General features: G+C 41.8%; 1 protein-coding gene across 4 annotated transcripts in view; it reads left to right on the top strand.

Moving 5' to 3' along the window:
* Nucleotides 1-7,661: 7,661 nt before the first annotated feature.
* Nucleotides 7,662-23,249, top strand: part of LOC129189755 (Kv channel-interacting protein 1) — a 53,491-nt gene continuing 37,903 nt past the window's right edge. The window contains exon 1 of one of the 4 annotated variants that reach the window (XM_054791800.1): nucleotides 7,662-7,859. In XM_054791800.1, the coding sequence (XP_054647775.1) occupies nucleotides 7,772-7,859 (88 nt within the window). In that variant the 5' untranslated portion in view covers nucleotides 7,662-7,771. Of the gene's footprint in view, nucleotides 7,860-15,172; nucleotides 15,305-22,510; nucleotides 23,022-23,249 lie in introns of those variants that run through there. The other 3 variants (XM_054791803.1, XM_054791799.1, XM_054791802.1) reach the window with 3 other exon arrangements.

Here is a 23,249-nt window from a genome sequence, read left to right as displayed (position 1 = left end):
ACAAAAGGACCAACTGACATTTTAGTGATTCTTTGGTGAACATAGGTGCGAGCGTTGACAAGGACAAAGGCTGGAGATGACTGAACTGTTTTAGCTCTGTTAGTCATGGTTACCTGCAAGGAAATAGGTGCAGTCATCCTTGGTTAGCACAAAAAGGGCTTCACAGGCAAGGATATTGCTGCTAGTAAGATTGCACCTAAATCAACCATTTATTGCATCATGAAGAGCTTCAAGGAGAGCGGTAGTGAAGGCATCAGGGCGCCCAAGAAAGTCCAGCGAGCGTCAGGATCATCTCGGGAAGTTGATTTAGCTGTGGGTTTGGGGCACCACCAGTGCGGCGCTTGCTCAGGAATGGTAGCAGGCAGGTGTGGGTGCATCTGCTCGCATAGTGAGGCAAAGGCTTCCGGCCTTGTATTAAGAAGGGCGCAAATAAACCTCTAGGAAAAGCATCAGTGACAGGCTGGTATTCTGCAAAAGATACAGAATAATTGCCACAGATTCATGAAATGATTTGATAGTGCAGTGATTTTGGGCAGGTGATTAGTTCAGGGTGAAGTCTGCCTTTCGCTTTGCTGGCTTAGACTCCGGCTGCTGCGCTGAACCCGGTCAGTATAGAAAAAAAACACAAAGGAGCACAAATGCAACCTTTAACTTCTTATTAATTTGTGTATGTGCATGCAGTCCAGCTGTTTGATGTTTTTCACGCTTCATCCATTTTTCTCCTAGCAGGTCGTGCTGTGAGGTGAGAGGGCGGTCGTCTATTAATCCTGCGCTGCAGCTACTCCATTAAAAACTGCAGCGTCTTCACAACTGGACCCTTGAAAGTCAGCTGGACCCCCGGAGGACTCTCATTACGGTCACCGGGGAGACTCACCTTCGTGATTAACACACACACACACCCTCCACAACATACAGTATATGTCTGAGTGATTCAGTGGTTTGTTTACGCTGCTTAATGCCTATATGGGTTAATTAATTTCCCATGCCATCTATATAGCAGGCTTCTGATAGGTGGGCCAACATGGGAGTTGGAAAGTGGTGCATGCAGGAAGCTGGGTGGAGAGTGTATGTGTGTGGCTTGTCAAATGCAGAGGGGATGACAGCTGAGCTCCTACAAGAATATACAAACACTTGTGTGCACATGTCTGTATTTGAATGTGGGTCAACACTGCAAGGGATTTCTTACTCTGCGTGTGTGTTTGTGGTGGAGATAGACACTTGTCATCAGCAGGTTGTCATGAAAGCGGGTGATGGTGTTCTGGAAACGAAGCAGCAAACGAGAGAGGAGATAAGAGGTTTTCATTTCACCCAGAGGGGATGCTAGCCACTGACACCTACAACGTTAGAGTCAGGTGGTGGGCTGGAGTCCACCCCGCGGCCCCTAAGGACATGGCCTGAGTTCTATTAGCGGTTTTGATTGGTGTGCTGCTGCTGTGGCTGGCCAGGTGGGTCTTAGCGCTACAAGGTTTCACTATGGGGCTTTTTACTCCATTGGATGCCTTGTTTGAGCAATGCCAGAATGACATATTTATTCAGAATGTAACAAAGTAGATTGCAGACCTCCCCCAAGGCCCAATTCTGAACAAATGTGCCATAGTTGTTAGTTTATGCTTCCTGCTTCATCATAGCTAATAGACAGTTGGGTCTATTACTAACTCACAAGATGAGACCATCCACAAAATTGGTTTCCGAGATTATAACATTCATTTTAAGAAAAGTAAAATGAAAACATGTGACTGGACAAATCACCTTTTTAATTTAACCGAGTCACAAAACAATGCAGGTGTGTTTTAAAATGTTTATTGGCCCACAAATTGATGCCAAATGATATTGTCAACATTTATAGTTATAATATGTTATAACAGTTATAATATGTAAAAATAACAATAATGTATTATAATATATAATAATGGAATATGTCCTTAATATGTTGTCTTTCACTATGTAGAGTTGTGGAAGTGCCGTTTGTGGCATGCATATTCTCACAGGCAATTGTACTGTCTGTCGAACGTTTGCAGTATTTCCGGAAATGCTGGCTCTTTAAGAGTTTTAAAATGCAGCATTTTCTTTTTGGAGGCGAGAGAAGAGGAAAACAGACATGCATGCACATGGCAATATATGGAGGCCGGTAAAATGATCGAGTTTGTTTTCATTTATTGTGTGATTTATTTTATTATCACGAGACAGTTTTTTTCTGAATGAGAAATCTAGTCACGTTTTAGTCTCGCAAGATCTCGTGACTGGACTGTTTCATCAGTGCATGATTAAAAAGGTGTCTCTGCATCTTTATCCACCTAGCTACATATTTTCATGAAAATCAGCTGTTTTTTTTTTTGCATAATCCTGTTTACTGTGGTGCAATTTAAGCTTGTGGTGACCTAATACCTTTGCACAGCACTGTATACACTTGTGTTATATATACTGCATGCACTCGCTATTCTCCACGCTTGCCAGGGTATGAGGAATGGTTGGTAGTGGCGCCTCTTCTATTCTCCCTATCTCTGTGTTGGTGGCTGTATCGCCCCATCTTTGCTGCTCGTTACATTTAGAGGCCAAAGCGCTATCTGAGCTTACAGATGGCCGCCTTGTGATTTCATTCTGACAGCCATTTTTCTCAGTTTCGCCCCCACATCCCCTCACCCCACCATTCTGCTCCTATATCGCTACTGTTTTTTTTTTTTCATTTTTAACCTTTGAATAACTCCAGCTGCTCTATAAGATCTTGTGCTCTCTCTCATACACTTAAAGCTGCTTATTGCCTTCTTGCATCTTTACTATTTTTGGCTGTCATACTAATCAGGAGCAGATACTAATCTAATAGGCTACAAAATTCCTGTAATGTTCAAAGGTTACTATCTATGATGATTAGTCCATATCAAGGAACTTGATATGGAGCTGTAGCTGTAAAAAAAAAAAGACCTTTGTAGCTGAAAGTAGCTGAAAGTCATCATAATCTCAAGGAATATAAGTCATTTTTCCCTCTTGTTCATATTTAATGTGTTTTAACTGTTTACAGGGCTCCCCAGTTAAATGTTCTGGAAATGTACTTTCCACTGAGATCCCGTATCACCAAATATTATTTTTCTACAAAAATAATAAGCTTAGTTTTTGTGAGAGAAGCTATAAGTTTGACATGATAGGTGGCAGTACAGTGGGAAACACAATGAAGTATAATTACAATTACTATGACGATGAAACCTGCTTGCGGACATTTGAATGTTGACATGTCACACAGGAGACAAGCAACCTTTCAGACTTTTTTCCTTTCTTTCTGGGTCACTGATGAGTGTGAGTTTGTTGGGCAAATCCTCCACCAAATTAGTTTGTTGGGGTTTTTTTGCCGTTGTACATTTTGCATATTTTGGTCACCACTGTAGTCTTGCTGGGTGGCTTGCATGATGGGTCATTGGACGCAGTTTGCAACAGTTTGTTAACCCCTCGTCTTCGATTATGTTTATCGACCGGCAGGTATCCACTTGGCAAGAACATTCGCCATGTGGTCAGTAAATACACATTTCTATCTTTATATTTCTCCTCCAGTTTCTCTTTTCTGCAGATTTTGCAACCTTGCTCTCTCACCAGGCAGGAAACTAACCTTGATACGTTTCTAATTTTAAGAGGAGCCAAGCTATTAGCTGCTATTACATCCTTGAATCCACGCACCACGGAGACCCTAATCTCATTTATCATAAACAAAGGGGGTGGTAAGAGAGAAGCAATGTTATGCAAATCTCTGCAACACCCCCTGCGCTCTTATGCACACACACACACACACGCACACACACATCACCTCTCTGCAAACAATGTATTTCCCCGCTCAACCAAGTAACGTTTTTCTCTTTTCCCTCCGTCACCATTTTGTTTGTGTGCTTTGCCCTCGCTTTAATGTTTGTCCACCAGCGCGTTCCCAAGTATTGATCCCAGACCCTGCCAGGCCTCACACTTTCATAGCCAAACACTCGGGTCGTATCGGACATCGAGTTCCACTTTCCCACCTCCATCAACTCTCTGGCTTTATTTTGTTTTTTTCCCTCCACTTCCATCTGCATTTTTATTGTTTCATTGCTCTTCCCAGCCCTGCAGTGCCTGTGTTCATCTGCTCCTCCATTCTTCTTTATTTTACCTTTTCTGCTGCTCTGACTTGTTTCCCCAGCTAAGAATAGCCTGGAAGAACCTTAGAAGATTATCACCCTTTTCTCTCCTCTTTCAGCCCTTTTGGGATGAGCGTCCTGGTAAAGGTCACCAGCATGTGATGCATTACGACATCTGCATGCATTGATTGGCGTCCTCACTACAGTATGGAGCTCTATTGATGAGTTGTCATGAGGGTCAGCGCAATCAATGGAGTGAAGGGGTTTAAAGCGCTCTGGTGTTTAACATACAGTGGTGTGAAAAAGTGTTTGCACCCTTCCTTATTTCTTATTTCTTTGCATGCTTGTCACGCTTAAATGTTGCAGATCATCGAACAAATTTAATATTAGTCAATGAATCACAAAATTCAGTTTTTAAATTGAGATCTATCAGTCTGGAAAAAGGTTATAAAGCCATTTTTAAAACTTTGGGACTCCAGCGAACCACCATGAGAGCCATTATCGACAAATGGTGAAAACATGGATCAGGAACATGGAACAGGAGTGGCCGGCCAACGGAAATGACCCCAAGAGCGCTGCGACGACTCATCCAGGAGGTCACAAAAGACATCATCCAAACATCCAAAGGGCTGCAGGCCTCACTTTCCTCAGTTAAGGTCAGTGTTAATGACTCCACGAGTAGAAAGACACTGGGCAAAAACGGCCTGCATGGCAGAGTTCCAAGACCAAAACTACTACTGAACGGAACAATATTAAGGCTTGTTTTGCCAGAAAACATCTTGATGATCCCCAAGACCTTAGGGAAAATATTCTGTGGTCTGACGAGACGTATGTTGAACTTTTTGGTCGAACGAATTTCAGAAAAAGAACATACCAACAGTAAAATATGGTGGTGGTAGTGTGAGGGTCTGGAGCTGTTTTGCTGCTTCAGGACCTGGAAGACTTGCTGTGATAAATTGAACCATGAATTCTGCTGTCCACCAAAATATTCAAAAGGACACCTGTTCATGATCTCAAGCTGAAGCCAGCTTGGGTTCTGCAGCAGGGCAATGATCCAAAACACACCAGCAAGTCCACCTCTGAATAGCGGAAGAAAAACTAAATGAAGACTTTGGAGTGGCCTAGTCAAAGTCCTGACCTGAATCCTATTGAGATGCTGTGGCATGACCTTAAAAAGGCGCTTCATGCTGGAAAACCCCCCAGTGTGGCTGAATGACAACAATTGCAGCACGTCTATCGAGCAGCGGCCAGATAGAACCCAGGTGATCACAACAACAGCGTGTGCTAACGTATTGAGCGTGCAGTAGGAGTAGTGACGGCTGTGAGTATTTCATTAAAAGTCTGAAAAAGACGTTGCAGCTGAGTGCAACACTTGTCATGCACAAGTTTCCCATGCTGGCACAGAACCGGGGAACTTTAATACGACCACGGTCATCGTGCATTTGAAGCAGTGTCACACGGCAAACTCCCACGGGACACCAAGAAGTCATTCGCTGTAACAGAAAAGATGGCCGGCCCCTGTCGGTGGGGAGTAAAGTCGGGTTTAAACGCTTGATTGAGCACCTCAAACCTCGCTATATTATGCCTCGCGACCACTACATTGTGGATAAAACCTGAGAAGTAAATGGGTTCGTTTTTCTGCTACTGTTGCTAATTATTGTTCTCCTTTTGAGTAATATCACTGGATCAAGTCTTTTCTAACATTCCACACTAAAAAATAAGTCATAAAACTCTGAATGATTTGTGCTGATATCGGATCAATAACGGTCTTGGCCATTATATTATTCAAGGCTGCAATATTGTTGGCGTTGGCTCAGAAGTGAAAAAGTTGTATCGGGACACTCGTAGTATAGTATGGCTGAGAATGCAATCATCCCTCGTTTATCGCGGTTAATTGGTTCCAGACCAGACTGAGATAAGTGGGATTCAAGATTAATAAATGGAACATTTTCATAGAGCATAGAAAACCTGTTTATGACTTTCTAAATACAACACAGAGACACAAGAGAGATCCAAGGCTTTAACCATTAGCAAACTAGTGGGCAAACTAGTTCTAGCCTCCAATTTATTTTGTGTATTCTAAACTTAAGAAAGGGTTTAAAACGGAGTGGGAAAGAAGGACAAAGAAGCCCAAAACTTACCACTTCCACACTAAATGGGAGGAGAGCTTCTTTTCACTCTCATCTTGTCGGCTATGCGATGGCTGATTCCATGCAGTGTGACGGTAATCTAATGTCGCGTCTCAAAATGGAATATTACTGACGCTTCGTGCCAGAATGCTGCATATGACTTTCTTTCAAGATTGTTTGACTCATAATACGTCATGGACAACCACTAAACTAGCACCGGCTCCAAGCGACAAATTTTAACACACACTAGCATGCATGCATGATCTGTTGTCATTATCTTTTAATTTGATACTTGATATTATTATTGTTATCACCATTGTTTCTGTCTTTGCTATTATAATGGTATTACTATAGTATTAGACAGCAACCATAGCAGGAATAACAACTATACAAAAAGATGCTTTTACCATAACGCCCTCTCTTCTTTGCCCCTGTCCATCCCCAGGTTCTCCAAGTAGGCTCCATAGCCAGTCCCAAGGTTCTTTAGTTGGTTCTCACAACTGCATCCCTACTATTCCTGCACCAGCTGACTATGTGGCCCATCCAGCACTACAGGAACAGGCGATGAAGTGGATGCTCTCGCCATCTGTGGCTACATCTCGGCCCTTTCTCTTCCCCATTATCTTCTACTCAGACTCCAAACACAGTCAATGATGTGACGTATTTGTCTGTTGTCCCAGTTATGTTCTGTTCGGCGGTTTTAACAATACATTTGCAATGCAATAGGAACAAGAGGAGTATACCACTCACTGGCAAAACGTACCGTTCACTCATGCTGCATGACTAAGCTGCCGAGCAGGACAGGTTAAAAAAAATACTTAAGGAACACTTTCTCAGTATGATGCAACAACTGCAGCCAACAACAATATAGAACGTTTTGTTCATTTTGCATCTTACGATCGTGATAGTTGGTGTGTTATGAACTGTAAACAGAAACGTAGGGAATTTAATAACATCGAAACAAGAGAAAGGCAGAAACTGATGCTCTTAGCAATAAATGGGTGCAGTTCTGTTGCCGGTGAGGGAGGCACGTGCGTGTGTGTGTGTGTAAAGTGGGGAGCAATCGTCATTGCTTGCTTTGCATTGTGCGGAGCTGTCCGTTGTCACTGGTGCTGAAAGTAGATAATTGCCTTCTGGTTTAAATGGGGTGGAGGGGGGCATCAATAAAGAGCAGAAGAAGAAAAAGTGAGAAGAGGATTTTACGACTTCACCACAGCAACCCCTGAAGCTGACTGCGCGCTGACTGTGTCTTAACACTCTACTTGTGTTACTACCACTCTTTCCCATTCACGTACTCCTGCTAAAGGGGGGGAGGAGGAGGAGGAGAGGGGTGGGGGTGGAGGGAAACAGAGGAAGATCACTTTTATTTTTTTTGTTTTCAATCCTGCAGGACTTAAGCCGCCACAAAGACAAGACCCTCTCTGCATCAAGTTGCACTGACTTCCGCGTGGGAATACTTCTACTGCTGCTGCTGCTGCTGCTGCTGTGGGTTTGGTGTCCAGGGGGAGCCTGGTTCTGGTTCTGGTTCTGGTTCTGCTCCTTTCTGTCAGGATGGCTGGGTGTGCCAAGCGCTGTAAACGAGCTGTTGTCAAGTTTGTTTTGTCTCTGCACAAACTGCTCACCGGCACCCTCATTAAAGGTGAGTCCTCTTCATTGTTTCGTGCAGCAAAGTGGTTTGATTGCGCAATGTTGCAGCACCAAACATCATTGACTTCATTAAGTATCATAAAAGCCTTTTGTCATCTTTCACCCCCATTATTTAACGTTGTTCCTCCTCTTGTGTGCGGCTGACCTCCTTCTCATCTCCTCTGTATAAGTTCTTCAGCTTCACAAGCAGCTAATAGAGAAAAGATCTAAAGTTGATATAAAGCAGACTTGTGATGAATGTGAGTAATAAAGGCTGATACACACACTGGATGCTTGGGGGGGAGGGGGGGGGTACTGCCATTGTGATTCATTAGCTGTTTGTGTTATGCATGGTTGTACATTTCTGTGTGTGGTTACAGTAGTCTTTTTTTTAATCACATTGTGGAAGAAGGGCAGGAAATTACACACAAAAAGAGACGCCTGGAGGCACACGCGCACACACACGCACACACACACTTAATAGTGTAATTCTCTCTGAGCCACTGGACACTTTGTCTGCAGGGATGGCGAACATGAAAGATGGCACACACATGCACATGTACACACACACACACACACACACAAAGACGGAAAGTAGTGAGAACATCCACTGCCAATTACCCTCAAGGTCTCTCTACCACACACTTCATCAGTGTTGAACAAATTGCTCCTTGGAAGATGCTTGTGTATGCGTAGAGAATACTGTATAGCCAATTTATCTGGAATTGAAAAAGTAGTAATCTACCTTGAATTCATATTTAATATAAAAATTGTAACTAATATTAGAATTAAAGGTTTAAATGACCACAGGTGTTCTCTGTTAATAACAATCGATCAGCAGCAACACTCGAGCAGATATACCAGTGGGGCTGATTGGCTGGCGACCAGTCCAGGGTGTACCCCGCCTGTCGCCCGAAGTCAGCTGGGATAGGCTCCAGCATGCTACAATTTTAGAAAAAATAGGTTGGGTAAAAGTTATAAGCCAATAATATTACGATAATAAAGTCAGAATATTATGAGAATTGAGACATTATTACAAGATGAAAGGTATGAGAAGAAATATGAAATATTTGTAAAAAAAAAAAAAGAACAAAAAAGTAAAAAGTAACAAGTTAATACTAATAATACGCTGTGTCACCAATAAGAGCAAAGATGACATGCGGGTTGTTTTTTTTCATTAATATGAAAAAATGTCACAGTGTATCGACGTGTGTTGGTTTAAAAAATGTCAAAGTGGCTCCCGTACGTTGTCAGTCTGCGGCCACCCCTGAGATATTCTGTAAGAAAATATAGTTTAAGTCTATGTATTATTAAAGTGGTGGAACTTCTACTGTCAGGATGTTTGGAGGGGGGGGTTTTGCCTCGGAAATAAGAATAATGTATTCCAGTGTCAAACTGTCACCATCAAAACCCCTTTTTCAACTGTACAGGAAACCTTTATTTTGTTCTGTTTGTTTGTCAAAATTTTTTAAACCCTATTTTTAAAAAAAGTATTTTTTATTAATTTTTCAGCTCTATGCTACTAAAATGACATTATTTTTTGTCATAATATTACAACTTTATTCTCAAAGAATTACAACTTTTTTTCATTACAATACAATTTTTTTTCTTAATATTTGGACTTTATTCTCCCAAAATTACAGCTGTTTTGTCATTTCTGCTGTGTTTTTTTTTCATAATTTTCCCAGTAAATTTTCTTCTCTCATTATGACTTTAGTGCCGTAATGTTTAGACTTTATTCTTGTGACGTTGTAACTTTTACCGCTAACTAATTTTGCAAAAATTACAATTTTATTTGTGGTTTTGTTTGTTTTTTAATATTGCAACTTAAAAAAAAATGGTTTCTTTAATATTTAAAAAATGACGTTATTTTTACTGATAATATTACGACTTGTAAAATGACGGCTTTTTCTTGTTTGATTACAACTTTTTTCTCTTAATTTTTTGACTTTATTCTTGTAAAATTACTGCTGATTTTTTAATTTTTGCTGTTGTTGCTGTTTTTTTTCTTGTTAAATTATATTTTTAGAATGTTTTGCAGGCCACTAAAAAAATTGCCATGGGCTGCAAATGGTCCCCGGGCCGCACTTTGGACACCCCTGGTATACAGCATACACGAGAATAATAAAACACTATGCTTTAACTTTGACAACAAGTGAGAAGAGTGAGTGCGCTTACTCCACTTATCTTCTTTTAACAGCCCTCGTTGAAGCGGCTCCTTTTGGAAGAAGTGTGCCAAAAAGCTGAGGAAAAAGCAAAATATGCACAGTTAATCCTTTGGGTCTCGTTAAACTGGAGTACATGAGTGGTATGCGTCTTCAGAGGTGTATTTTTCCCCAAAATACTGCTTGATTTCAGAATTGTACAAGGTCAGGTTGACCTTTACAGATGAATAGTATCGTGTGTATTACGGCAGTCTTCCACTGACTGACGGTTGTAAAATACGATGAAATGCCGGTAGGGACTAATTAAAACCAGTTGGGTCAAGATGTGACAACATCCTGAAATAAACACTTCTTGTCACATCTTAAAAGCACAAACATCTTTTGAACAACGCCCTCGGGTCTCCTTGTGGAAATTGAATTCTTTAGAGAGGCACACAACTCAAACTACTATAAATCCCCTCGCCGTCTTTCTACACACACACAACAATTTAACAGCGTCTATTCGTCTGTCAATGCAGGCATCCTGGCTTCCAAAATGCTGATCTTCGAGTTCAATTAGGATTCCTCGCAACCAAGAGGGCATTTTTTTCACTACATTTAAGACACTGTCAGGGTTTTGGGACAGGCGACAGGCGACAGCAACGCCAAATCAAAACAAATGTTCACCTTGACTTACATTATTTTCTTCACTCGAGGAACCCGAAAGGTTGGTTTATTGATTTGCACAATCAGAACGACACTGACATCTGCTGGCAGGTTGGAGAAAGTGCAGTTAAGCGCAAGTGGAGCGTTTTTTTGTGCCAAAATGAAATAATTATAAAGCCAGTAAAATGTAATGGAATGTATCAATTAAAATTGTACATAATTGCCCGTTTGTTCATTAAATTGTGAAATATCATATTAAATAATCATATTGAAACAATGCAGTCATTCATTTCATAACCAACTCAATTATTTCATTACCATTTAAAAAAAATATTTAATACGTTAAAAATGTAATTAATTGATTGAAAAACAGAAGTGATGTGATAGGTTGAACCGCAATGTAAACCACGCCCACATGACCATAGTCTCATTTAATTCCTCTACAATACTGTTATTAGTATGATTGCCGTGCATTAAGTGATCATATTTCTTAGTGATTGGCTGGAGGAAACCCCGTGGTTCTCCTGCCTTACAGTGCGCCATACTGTACTTCTCCTCAAAGTGATGCTTTTCCACATCCAGCCTCTTTCTCTTCTACTTCTACTGAATGGCAAATCCTTTCTGGTCAAGGCAAGAAGACGCCCTCAGTGAAGTGATGTGAGTTGACTTCCGTGCCGCGTGGCTTCTTTCTTAAGCTCTACTGGCTTCTTCAAGCTGCAGCCGCAGATTAGACCAAATCCCTGTCACCACTTTACTCTTCTTCTTCTTTTTGGTTTTCAACTTGACAGTCTGTCACATCCCCCCCCCTCGCTCTTCAACTTTTCAGTCTTGAGTGTGCCAAGCTGCAGGCAGACTGCGCAGGTGCTTACCTCTGGGGGCACAAACACTACATGACGTTATGCAAAAACTGAGCCGTGTGTGTGCATGATGGCTGCTACCACCAAACACCTTTTTGCATGAAAGTACAGCATATTTCTAACCATTCAGTTTCTTCAGTGATTATAAAGAAACATTGTTTTCCATGAGCAACAAAAAAAGCTTTGATCTCCTCTATAAATAATACATTCTTTACTGTGCTCTGCCAATTATTCATCCACTCTTAAGAAGATAAACATTGTAAACATTATTCAATTAAATAGTTGCTTATATACACACACACACACACACATATATATATATATATATATATACATATATATATATATATATATAAGCAACTATTTTAACACAGTGGTGTGAAAAAGTGTTTTTCCCCTTCCTGATTTCTTATTTTTTTGTTTGCCACACTTAAATGTTTCAGATCATAAAGCTTTTTATTATTAAAGGAGAAAAAAAATCCAAAGCTACATGGCCCTGTGTGAAAAAGTGACTGCCCCCAAAACCTAATAACCGGTTGGGCCACCCTAAGCAGCAACAACTGCAATCAAGGGTTGGTGATAACTTGCAATGAGTCTCTTACAGCGCTGTGGAGGAATTTTGGCCCACTCATCTTTGCAAAATTGTTGTCATTCAGCCACACTGGGGGGGTTTCCAGCATGAAGCGCCTTTTTAAGGTCATGCCACAGCATCTCAATAGGATTCAGGTCAGGACTTTGACTAGGCCACTCCAAAATCTTCAGCCATTCAGAGGTGGACTTGCTGCCGTGTTTTGGATCATTGTCCTGCTGCAGAACCCAAGTTGGTTTCAGCTTGAGGTCACCAACAGATGGCCGGACATTCTCCTTCAGGATTTTTTGGTAGACAGCAGAATTCATGGTTCCGCTTATCACAGCAAGTGTTCCAGTTCCTGAAGTAGCAAAACAGCCCCAGACCATCACACTACCACCAACATATTTTACTGTTGGTATGATGTTCTTTTTCTGAAATGCAGCGTTTTTATGCCAGATGTAATGGGACACACACCTTCCAGAAAGTTAAACTTTCGTCTCGTCAGACCACAGAGTATTTTCCCAAAGGTTGTGGGGATCATCAAGATGTCTTCTAGAAAAATTGAGACGAGCCTTAATGTTGTTTTTGTTCAGCATTGGTTTTCATCTTGGAACTCTGCCATGCAGGCTGTTTTTGCCAAGTGTCGTTCTTATGGTGGAGTCATGAACACTGACCTTAACTGAGGAAAGTGAGGCCTGCAGTTCTTGGGATGTTGTTGTGGGGTCTTTTGTGACCTCTTGGATGAGTCATTGCTGTGCTCTTGGGGTCATTTTGGTTAGCTGGCCAGTTTTTCAATCACTTTGTCACACAGAGCCATGTAGTTTTGGATTTTTTTTTCTCTCTTCATGATAAAAAGTTTCATTTAAAAACTGCAATTTGTGTTCAGTTGTGTTGTCACTGACTAATATTTACACGTGTTTGACTAATATTCGAATGTGTGAAACATGTAAGTGTGACAAACATGCAAAAGAACAAGCAATCAGGAAGCCCTACTAATATATTTTACACCGAGTTCACGTCCTCCGTATTGATGATAAGAATGACTGTGAGTGATGACTTCAATGAATCTTTCCGCATTGAAATAATCAGTGTGTCCTGCCGATGAGGCAGCCCCTCCTCTGAGCGATGATGAAGGATGACGGGCGGCGGTGTGGACTTGAGATTCCACCGTGCAGACAAGATGTGCACACGTCTCATAAGTGCCACATGAAATATTCAGCAGCGTCTTTCTCCATCAGATATTCTCTCGCAGTCCCCGTGGGACCGAATTGCACTTTAAGTATTCCACCAAGGAAGGGAAGTAGGATGGATGTGGCTAAGGCAGACAAACAAAGACAAATGAGAGGATTAAAGTGTGTGTGGGATTGCTAATGTGTGACAGTGTGTTCTTGTGCTTTGATGTGCATATTCGTGTGTGTGTGTGTGTGTGTGTGCGTGAGAGTGTGCTGGTTTTAAAACATGCTGTCATGTCACTTTGAATGCGCCATAGGGGACACCGTGAATGTTGACTAGAAAACACAAACGCATGAGAATTGATGTAGAAAGACTCTCAGGGGAGGGGAGAACGTCCTGGCCTCTTCTCTCGGCTGGGATCACGCCTTCCATCACTCAACATGAGACATGTGCACAGTCAATGGTGACGTTTGTGTACGCTTCACAGAGCACAACACAATCATGCAAATTGAAGGCACCTTTAGTAAATCGTACATTCGGGAAAACAAACAGTAGGAGCACACAGGTGTGTAAATCTTTGATAGCATCAGGGAAATATTTCAGCCGAGTTGTTGTGTGCAAAGTGACACGAGGGTCTGCAAGTTCATTGCGGATATCAGAGCCTAAAGCAAATCTTTTATAGGGATTCTTGATGGCGCTCATAAAGTGTGATTTTTTTTTTGTACATTTTCCTGACAGGCGATATAAAGTATATGGAAGGTTAATCTCTCCCGAAGACAGCAGCTGCAGCCTTGATGAGACAAACTGTGAGGGACAGAGCCCTCAATCACCTTAATCATGTTGGAAGTAGTCACCACACAGCGTCTGGTTGCCAGCCCTTTAGTCAATCACGAGCAGGTAGTGTGGGGAATTTGCTTTCCCTCCATTTATCCTTTTCTAATCAATTCTGACAGTACACGGCAATAAAATAATTGCTCCTTTTATTTGCTTTTTTCAACATTTTAACATTGCACAAGCTACCGTGTATACCTTATTATGCATAATATATAATAATATCACATCAATTATGGTTGGAAGGCCAGAATTTCTCATGCTGTCCCGTATTTTCGGATGCAAGTGGGTATGGTATGCATGACGTTCCTTAGGGTAGCTTATTAAGCATGTCTGAAACAAGTAAAACATGACCATGACCAAAATAACAATGGCTTTTGCATTGCTATTAGTGGAAAATGGCTACTACCATTACGGTAGTCAAAATGCAATGAAATTCCCACCTTTTGGCCGGAGTAAATCATACTGTAGCTGCCGTCAGAGGCAGCTCTCATTGAATTCATTGATATTTAATCCATTGATTCAATTTTGATGAAAAAAGGGAAATTATTACATTGGAATATGTTAGATCCTCATAAATAATGCTTTACAGCAAATGTTTGTTGAAGTAATTAGATTTTCATGTAGTGACAGAATGTAAACATTTCGAAGCCCGTTTCAGTCACCGAAAAAGGAAAAAAAAATATCCCAACGGTAAGTCATGATTATGAGATAAAAAGTCAAAATTATGACATAAAGTCCTAATTATGAGATACGTCAAAATTATGAGATAATCATAATTATGAGATAAATCGAAATTATAACATAAAAAGTAAAAAATTATGAGACAAGAAAGTCATAATTATGATATAAAAAGTCAAAAGTTAAAATTTCAGTTATGAGATAAAAAGTCAAGATTAAAGTCAAAGATTAAAAAAAATAAAGTCAAGATAAAAAGCGCAGTTTGTATCTTATAATTTACACTTTTTAACCTCATAATTATGATTTACCATTGAGACATTTTGTTTGTTTCAGTGGCGGAAACCTCCTTCCATATTAACGAGGGGAACTTAAGTTTTGTTCCGTTTATGACGTTGCTGGGGGGGCATAGAGAAGGCGTGGCACACATAGCAACACGAGATGATGGATGTCTGACGTGACTGAGAGAAGTCAACAGACGTGTAATGAAGACGATATCTACTTTATTTATTCCCCTGGAGTTGATGTGGCCAATGAGGTATTATATTTGACAAGTTTGTGAATTGTGTGTTATTTCATGGGTTATTTATATATTTTATGTCTTATTTTCTCAGTTCTCAGGGCATTGTTGGGGCATGTGAAGACATGTTTTCCAAAATAATCGGTCACCGTAGTTAACATATTAAGGCTTATATAGCTAAATACGTTTAGCAAACAACATTATTAATGTTAAGTAACTAGTTCTATGACAGTGTCAATCAAAACTGACAATTGTTCTTTTTAAGGCAATGCAAATATGTTCGCTATAGCGCTTGTAATGGCTATCATTAATGCTTTCATTATTGATATTTTGGCCACAAGAGGGCAGCAGAAACACCGTTAAGACATAACACAACACTTCACTAGTTTCTCAAGTCAGGTTAAGTGAGGAATCCTTGTTGTTTTTTTTTGCCCTTTTGGCCTGTTCATGACGGAAATTGGTCAAAAAGTGTTCACATTATCTGTGAGTGATATGGTCGAGTGAATTGGCTGCCCAATTGAGCGTTTTGGTCAGAAGGAGACGAATGCAGATTTACTCTTTACGCAACTTGAGATTAATGGAGTATTTTATTTAAGAAAGAAACTTACTATAGTGCGCCACAGGGATCCAGTATCATTTTAAAAGCCTCTGAAATGAGCAGGATAGGCCCCCTTTAAGCATGTCCCAAATAAACTAAACTAACTTGGGTTTGGGAACGTCTCCTTTGGGGAAGCTGGCCCTTTAAATGGTGCTTAAGATGTAATAGCTGAAATCAAGGTCAAAAGTATTTGTTTTTGACTGGGTAAGATGTCTTTTCTTGCAACGTTAGACAAATTTCCTAATTTTATATAAAATGTAGTAAATCTAATCCTGAGATACTATTACTTTAAGCAATGATTCTCAACTGGTCGGTCGCAAACAGCAAGTCAAAAATGACATTCAAATACCGTATGTAATATACAACTCATGTCGGAATATCCAATTAGTTCATTTTGAAGTAAAAGTCATCTTCCTCATTCATTCATTGGACAGTTATAAGCGAATTATCTGATTTTGTGGTCTTATTTAGTGCATTTAATTTTAATTAATCTAAAAAGCAATATGGACTTTGTGTGTTTGACTTAACAAAAGTGTCAAAAATATTCACTCTTTCACTGCCAAAACGTCTACTGACGTCTTTTCAAAAAGTAACGTTGACTGCCAAAGACGTCTATTGACGTCTGTTGCTTTTTATCGCCGGAGCGACAGATGAAAGTCTTATTCATCTTGCGTGGGAATTTCTGACTTATAGGCAATGTATTTCTGTCCCAGTAGGGGGCAACAGTTCTCCTTTCCTCCAACCGGCAGCGACAGATTGTCTATGAAGAACAGGATTGTGGGTTGAGAGAGGAAAATGGCGGCTAAAACGGTCACAGAGCTTGTCTGGCGGTGGATCTGCTTTTAGTAGTGACGTGATCGCGAGAGATAGAGGTGACATGGGTGATGTAGGTGACGTAGACACAAATGCAGTTGGCAATGGCAGCCGAAGTAACGAGCTTGTGGTTAGCATTGCTGAGCCGTGTGGCGCGACACCGGAGCCTGATACCAGAATCAGTTCAGAGTCGGGTGACTCAGAAACCCGACCCTGATTCTTGTGACGATTGGCTGCCGTCTGGATCGGTCAGCAGCAGGGATTCATCCCCACATCCAGCAGACCCCACCGTCACGCTGCTTGAATTTGCTGCTCTGCAGTAAAAGTTAATTTTCTCTGTTTTTTGGTCAAAATCGTGTGTTTTTGCTGAAACTATCCTATGTTGTCAGACATAAAAATGCTAGAAACTAACTTGTTTTTCTGATGAAAGAAGAAAGGTTAGCATGTTGGCCACACAGTAAGGAGATCGGGAAGACCTGGGTTTGAATCTCCATTGGGCATGGCTGTGTGGAGTTTGCATGTTCTCCCCGTGCGTGCGTGGGTTTTCTCCGGGTACTCCGGCTTCCTCCCACATTTCAAAAACATGCATGTTAGGTTCATCAACGACTCTAAATTGTCCAAAGGTGAATGTGAGCGTGAATGATGATTTGTCCAGGGTGTACTCTGCCTCAGCTGGGATAGGCTCCAGCATACCCGTGATCCTAGTGAGGAGAAGCGGCATAGAAGATGGAATAACGTTTTAAAAAAAAAATCTTATTAGTCAAAAATAATTTTTTTAGACTTGATTTCAGATATTAAATCTTTTTCTGTTTTTGCAGTGTAGCATGCAGGGGTGTATTTAGTCATTTGGGGGCCCCCACATCCTTGTAGTGCACAAAAGTTTGAATCTAGTTTGAATTTATTACATTTATTATTATCTGTTTGATTTATTTTAAAATGATTTAAAATATGAATGTTTATCATCTACTAACAAGTGTGAATATGAGAAAATTCTCCTATTTCCTGAGCTACAGTAGATAAAGTCCTTCAACTCCTCCTGGGGGATTGTTATTACCTCACAAGTCAGTCATCTCAGTGATTTTCCTGTAATTGATAAGAACATTAAGCAACATGGAATACGGTCCACTGCTTTAATACTCACGTTTGTGATGAAAAGCATCACATCTGTAGAGCGACCGCGTCCTCCGCGGCTGACGCTGACAGTGCAGCTGCTGCTGCTGTGGGAACGGTTGTGGACTGTGGAAAACTGAACGGAAGTTGTGTTTTCGTCTCGCTTTCTCCTCTCCTTACGCTCCACTGGGGTACACCCGCTCCATTTTTTCCCAAACCGCAGCAACAGGTTTGTTTTTCCACCGTCTTCCTGAACCCGTGTGCACACGCACAGTAACGCTTGCACAGATGATGCATTCTGACGTCCTCTTAAGCACGTGAATTAAGACTAAAACAGCAATAAGGACTTGAAATGGAAGAAAAACAAATCAGTCATCAGTTTTTATGAGACGTTCTTATGTGGCAGTTGCCTGTGTTTGCCTAATGGTAAGTCCGCCCCTGGTAGCACGGTGCTGTATCTGTTTGTGTTGACATCGTGCACGTGATTGCAGTCCCGTGGCCAAGCTGGGATCTTGAGATTTGTACCCGTACGGCAGACGCCTCCTTCCTTGTCTTGTCAGGATCACTGAGCCCCCCCCCCCCTCCAGTGAATCAATCTGTTGGCTGTGATGACTCAGACGACACCACTGATCTTCTCCTTGTTTCTGTCTCCTTACCTTCTCCATCTCCTTCCTTTTATCTTCAGCTCCAAATTCTCCTCACATTCCTGCCTCCCGCTCCATGTTGGCTGCCGTCACCTGCAGCGCCTCACCTCCGTGCGCTCATCAGTATGACGGACCGCAACCGGCCGTCATCTGACGGGAGCAGGCAGCGATGAAGCGGCCATGTTTATTATTCGCTGCCTCCGCGCCTGTCGTCCCTGACTCTCCTTTCATTCATTGTAGCTCCTTCACCCAGTCAAAGGTCTGTTGTGTAGCTTTTAGTAAAAGATGAGAAAGATGGACATCAGCATTCATGACAGCATAGCAGCAACATGTCAGCGTTGATGCCTTGGAACAAGGTTGGACTTCCTCCAAACCGGAAGGACCTGTTGCTGTCGTTTAGCATATTTCACTGACTTGTAGCACTCGTTTCAACAAACGTTCAAGTGTACGCTAAAATATTCCAGAGATGTCGCAGCAAACTGCCTCAAATTGAAAAATGTAGAATATTCTGTCTGCGGGGGTAAGAAGCATGAAATGATTGTTCCGCCACATCTGCTGATGAAGTTTTCACTTTTTAAGCCAACTGTGATCTCTCTGTCACCCCGATTAAATGCAGTGATGCCTGAGGATGTACCACAACCTTAAATTGAACTTTGGAATTAGACGGTTTTCTCAGTTTTGCGTTGGTAATTTTGCACGGAGGCTCCTCGACACTTCATTTGGCCTCCGAAATCACATTTGGCAGCATCGTGCGACTCTAAGGGGCTTGTGATGGAAGCTGGTTTGGTGTGTTCACATTTTAGACAAGTTGTTCAACAAAATAAAAGTCATAGTTTTAAAGTGGTCATTAGGATTTTTTTGTTATAATATATTATTCGTAGTAAATTCATTGACAAAATCTAAAAGTGTTACATGGCTACTCATTGGAGGTACTTGTTTTGGTGCTAATCCTGCTAAATAAAGAAATCCTGCCAAGAAAGTTGGAATGTTTTGGGGGGAAAGCAATGAGTGAAGTTCTTCCTAATATTAGCCTTTTTCACCTATTTTACGAAGCTGAGATGCAGTTTTTTGCTGTAAACCAGTGCAGTGTAAAGGAAGAGGAAGAAATCGTGATGGAAAACTAAAGATGACAAAGGTTGTAGTCTGCAAAGAAACACATAGGAACACGTTTTAAAATTCATAGTACACAATCGATTCAGTGGTAATGATAAGAATGTGGGGGCTTCACCTGTCTGATTTGATCATCCAGCGTCCGTGCAGTTAAGTTAAGCAGCAGCGGGAACCACCCTTTCAAGCTTCATTATCTTCACTTTTCAGATGCAATTCCCAGATTTCATTGGTGTGTCTCTGCTGAAAGAGTTTCCTTTGTGCATTTGTGCATTTGTGCATTTGTGCACGCTTGTGTTGCGTCGCACAGGAAGCTGCCGCCACAGCAGGTTGGTGGCCTCAGTGCAGAGCTCTGGAAAATAGAAAGGGGAAAAAAGCAAATATAATAAAAGCAGTTGTGTGTTTTGGGATGTGCTGCTGCAAACAAGTCGTCAGGAAGTTTCTCCTGGCGGCGCTTCCTCCCTCCACACACCTCCCTCGCTGTGTGTTGCTTGCATTGATTGTCACTCGGCTGCAGCCAATAACTCCTCATGAATGTGTCACGACCTGATGGCGCTATCACTGCCTCGATGGCCTCGCTCCCGCTCGCTCGCCTTCTAAATGGTTTTCTTAGCTAAAGCCACATAGGTAATGATGGTGACTTCCACTTTCCTGGGTGTTCAAGGTGGATTGTGGACACCCGAAACACAGCAGATCCAGCAGTCTGTTCTGTTTTCCGGCTTAGGTTTCATACTCGATACAGAGTCAGTTGCAAATTTAGTGTGGATGTTTAGCCTCATTATTTGAATTGTGGTGGTTGACTTACGTGACTTACCTTACTTTACTTACTCGCCACTGGTGGTCTGAGCCCTTTAAACTCTGCCTAGCAACAGGTGTCATGCAAACCTGCGATGAGAATTGTGTTGCAAGTCCACATTGTAGTTCAGCTACGATGTTTTACGATGAACAATGCTTACCTTTGTTTGGGAGAGAAACGTGCAAATGAAATGACTTCTGCGGAGTGGTTGGTGCCGTACCAGTTGGCCACCATTTAGGTGTGTTGTTTTACCAATTATAGAGTGAAAGCATGAAACCGTGAAGGCTCATGGAGGTACCTAAATAGTCAAATACCTGTACACTAATGCCTCGCCACTTTGCGCTTCAAATTTCGCAGCTTCACTCAATCTCGTTTTTTCAAAAATATATTAACTCATAAATCTTGCTGTTTCACAGTTGAATACAACCTATTGTTAGTAAAAAAAAAATAATAATAATTAGTACGTAATTAATTTGTACGTATTTTTTTTGGCTAACTTAAGCATTTTCAAGCATAAAAGCGGCCAAATGAAGTAAAATACAAATCTTAGGCATTCAAAAGATGCATTCAAAGACGTGTGGTATTCTTCACTGGTCACTAGACGTCAGTGTTGTTAGTAGGGGTGTCACGAGACGAACACATCACGTCACATGACACGATATTTTAACATGACGTTTAAGAAAAGTACAATGAAAAATATATAGCAATATATTGCAATATTTAAATTTCAATACACTACACTCTTCTGTACTCTGTGTGTATGCGAACAGACCCGCCTCCACCCATCGAGACAAAGAGACTATATGAATGACAAAAGGGCTCACTCCGTTCATGCTGTTGTTCTATGGAACAAACGTGTTGAACAAGGTGATGAAACCAGTTCACAGAGTGAACTCTCTTCCTTCCTCTTCGGAGGGGGGAGATGAGGAAAACAGGCCGGCAAAATGATTGAGTCCATTTTCATTTATTGTGTGGTTAATTCATTCCAGTGTCCCCTCGCTAGCAAACTGCATGAGCTGCTTGCTAACCTCCAATAACAATAGAAGAAGAAGCTAAACTGACTAAATGAATCTTGGGTTTGAAGAGTAGGACGAGGAGGAGGACGGCAGTAGCAGTATGTTTTAACAAGGACACAAAAACGCTACAGCTGAACGGCGTCAGGACGAAGCACGGGCAGAGGAGTGAATCTGGTGAGTCACTTAATGACTTACTGTGTCCAACCTAGTAGATTGATCATTCAAGTTCAAACAAGTGTTCAAACGAGTGTTTAAAATGTGAGAAAATGTTATTGCCTGTCTGAGTAAAAGTGTATAAAGTGTATTGTGAGGGCTTTGACAGCCTTAAAACATACAGTACATGATCATTGCAAACCAATACAATTGGTTACTTCGCGGATTTCACTTATTGCGGCTATTTTGGGAGCCTATCCCTCGCGATAAACGAGGGAAGACTCATTTATTATTGTCCCAGGCCTCGTGGCCATGAGACAATCTTGTTGTGAACGAGAAATCACGTTTTCATCTCGCAGGATCTTGTGTCGGTAATGGTTGTGTCTTGTGCATCACAAAACCGTTGCCCATAAAAAAGTCATACCTCTCAATCGCTCTGCATCTCTCCGTTGGTATCAGTGCGTGCTGCCGCTTGTCCTTTGTTGTGTACGTGCTCCACAGTGTGCACATGCGTGGATGAAGACCGCTGCAACGCTAATTCTCTCACGTCACAGCGGAGTATTTTTCTATCACTATTCCTTTGCGCCTGTTCTCTTTCCTTCTTTCTCTGTCTTGCGTACAAAATCGTAACTAACACGTAACTAACACTTTCGCATGTCAGAATGTTCATAGGTCGAGCAGGGTAGCATCTGTGTGCCGCAGGCTAATGAAAAGCAAGCCGCACACCACAAATGGCCCCTGGGCCAGACTTTGGACACCTCGACTGTTCATGCATGCGCACATGAACTCATGCATGAAAATGTGGCAGGATTTTTGCCTTCTGCAATTTGAAAAAGGGGTCAGATGAGTGTCAGCTTATCTTTTCTTTGGCTGTAACAACTGCCCACGCTTCTTTACCATGTGCATCCTCACATTTTGCCTTTTTTCTCATTTCTTCCTTTGAATTTGAGTTCTTACCCCCACTCTGAGACTGCCAACTCCCCCCCCCCATAAGTCTGTGCAACAGTGTGCAACGCTTCGTTCTTCGCCAGACGCCCCGACAAGGAGGAGGGAGACAGGGACGGAGAAGGGAAGATACATAAAGAGGCACGGAGGAATTGGGGCTAGACTGAGAGAGGCTTGGGAAACGAGGCAGCTTCAGTCACAGCATAGACAGAGGTAGCTTCGGAGTGAGAGTTCATTCACTCTCTTTCTCACACACACACACACACACACACACACACACACACACACACTTACAGACCCTGGAGCGGAATATGCAAGACTGTGTGGGTGCGAGGAAGCGGCATGAGAAGTGATAGCTGGTCATGCACACATGCAGCAGGCTAATGGACTAACTTAATTACAGCACGCACTGAGAAGCACACCTTGATTGCACACACACACACACACGCACACACACACACACAGAGGACACGCTCTCAGTGACCAGCTGTCAATATGGGTCTGGTGATGGGGACTTTCTCCATGCAGTCCAAGCCGGTCAGCTACCACAAAGGTAAGACCTTTCTGTATGTTTGTCTCGCTGAGTTGCATATGCAGTGTTGTGTTGTATTTGTTTATGGTATTGTGTGTATTTGCGGCTTCAGGATGAAGTTGCTGTCTGTCATCATGCATATTGCACAAGCCAGTGCATTATGGCAACGAGCTGGGCGTGTAGTGGCAAGCCATGTAAAGTTGGCATTAAAAAGTCATCCGTTATTGGTTTATGACGCACCCCTCCCCT

This window comes from Dunckerocampus dactyliophorus, chromosome 11 (genome assembly GCF_027744805.1).
Source record: "Dunckerocampus dactyliophorus isolate RoL2022-P2 chromosome 11, RoL_Ddac_1.1, whole genome shotgun sequence".
NCBI lineage: Eukaryota > Metazoa > Chordata > Actinopteri > Syngnathiformes > Syngnathidae > Dunckerocampus > Dunckerocampus dactyliophorus.
Note: the sequence above shows the minus strand (reverse complement) of the source record. Positions and strands in the feature narration are given on the sequence as shown.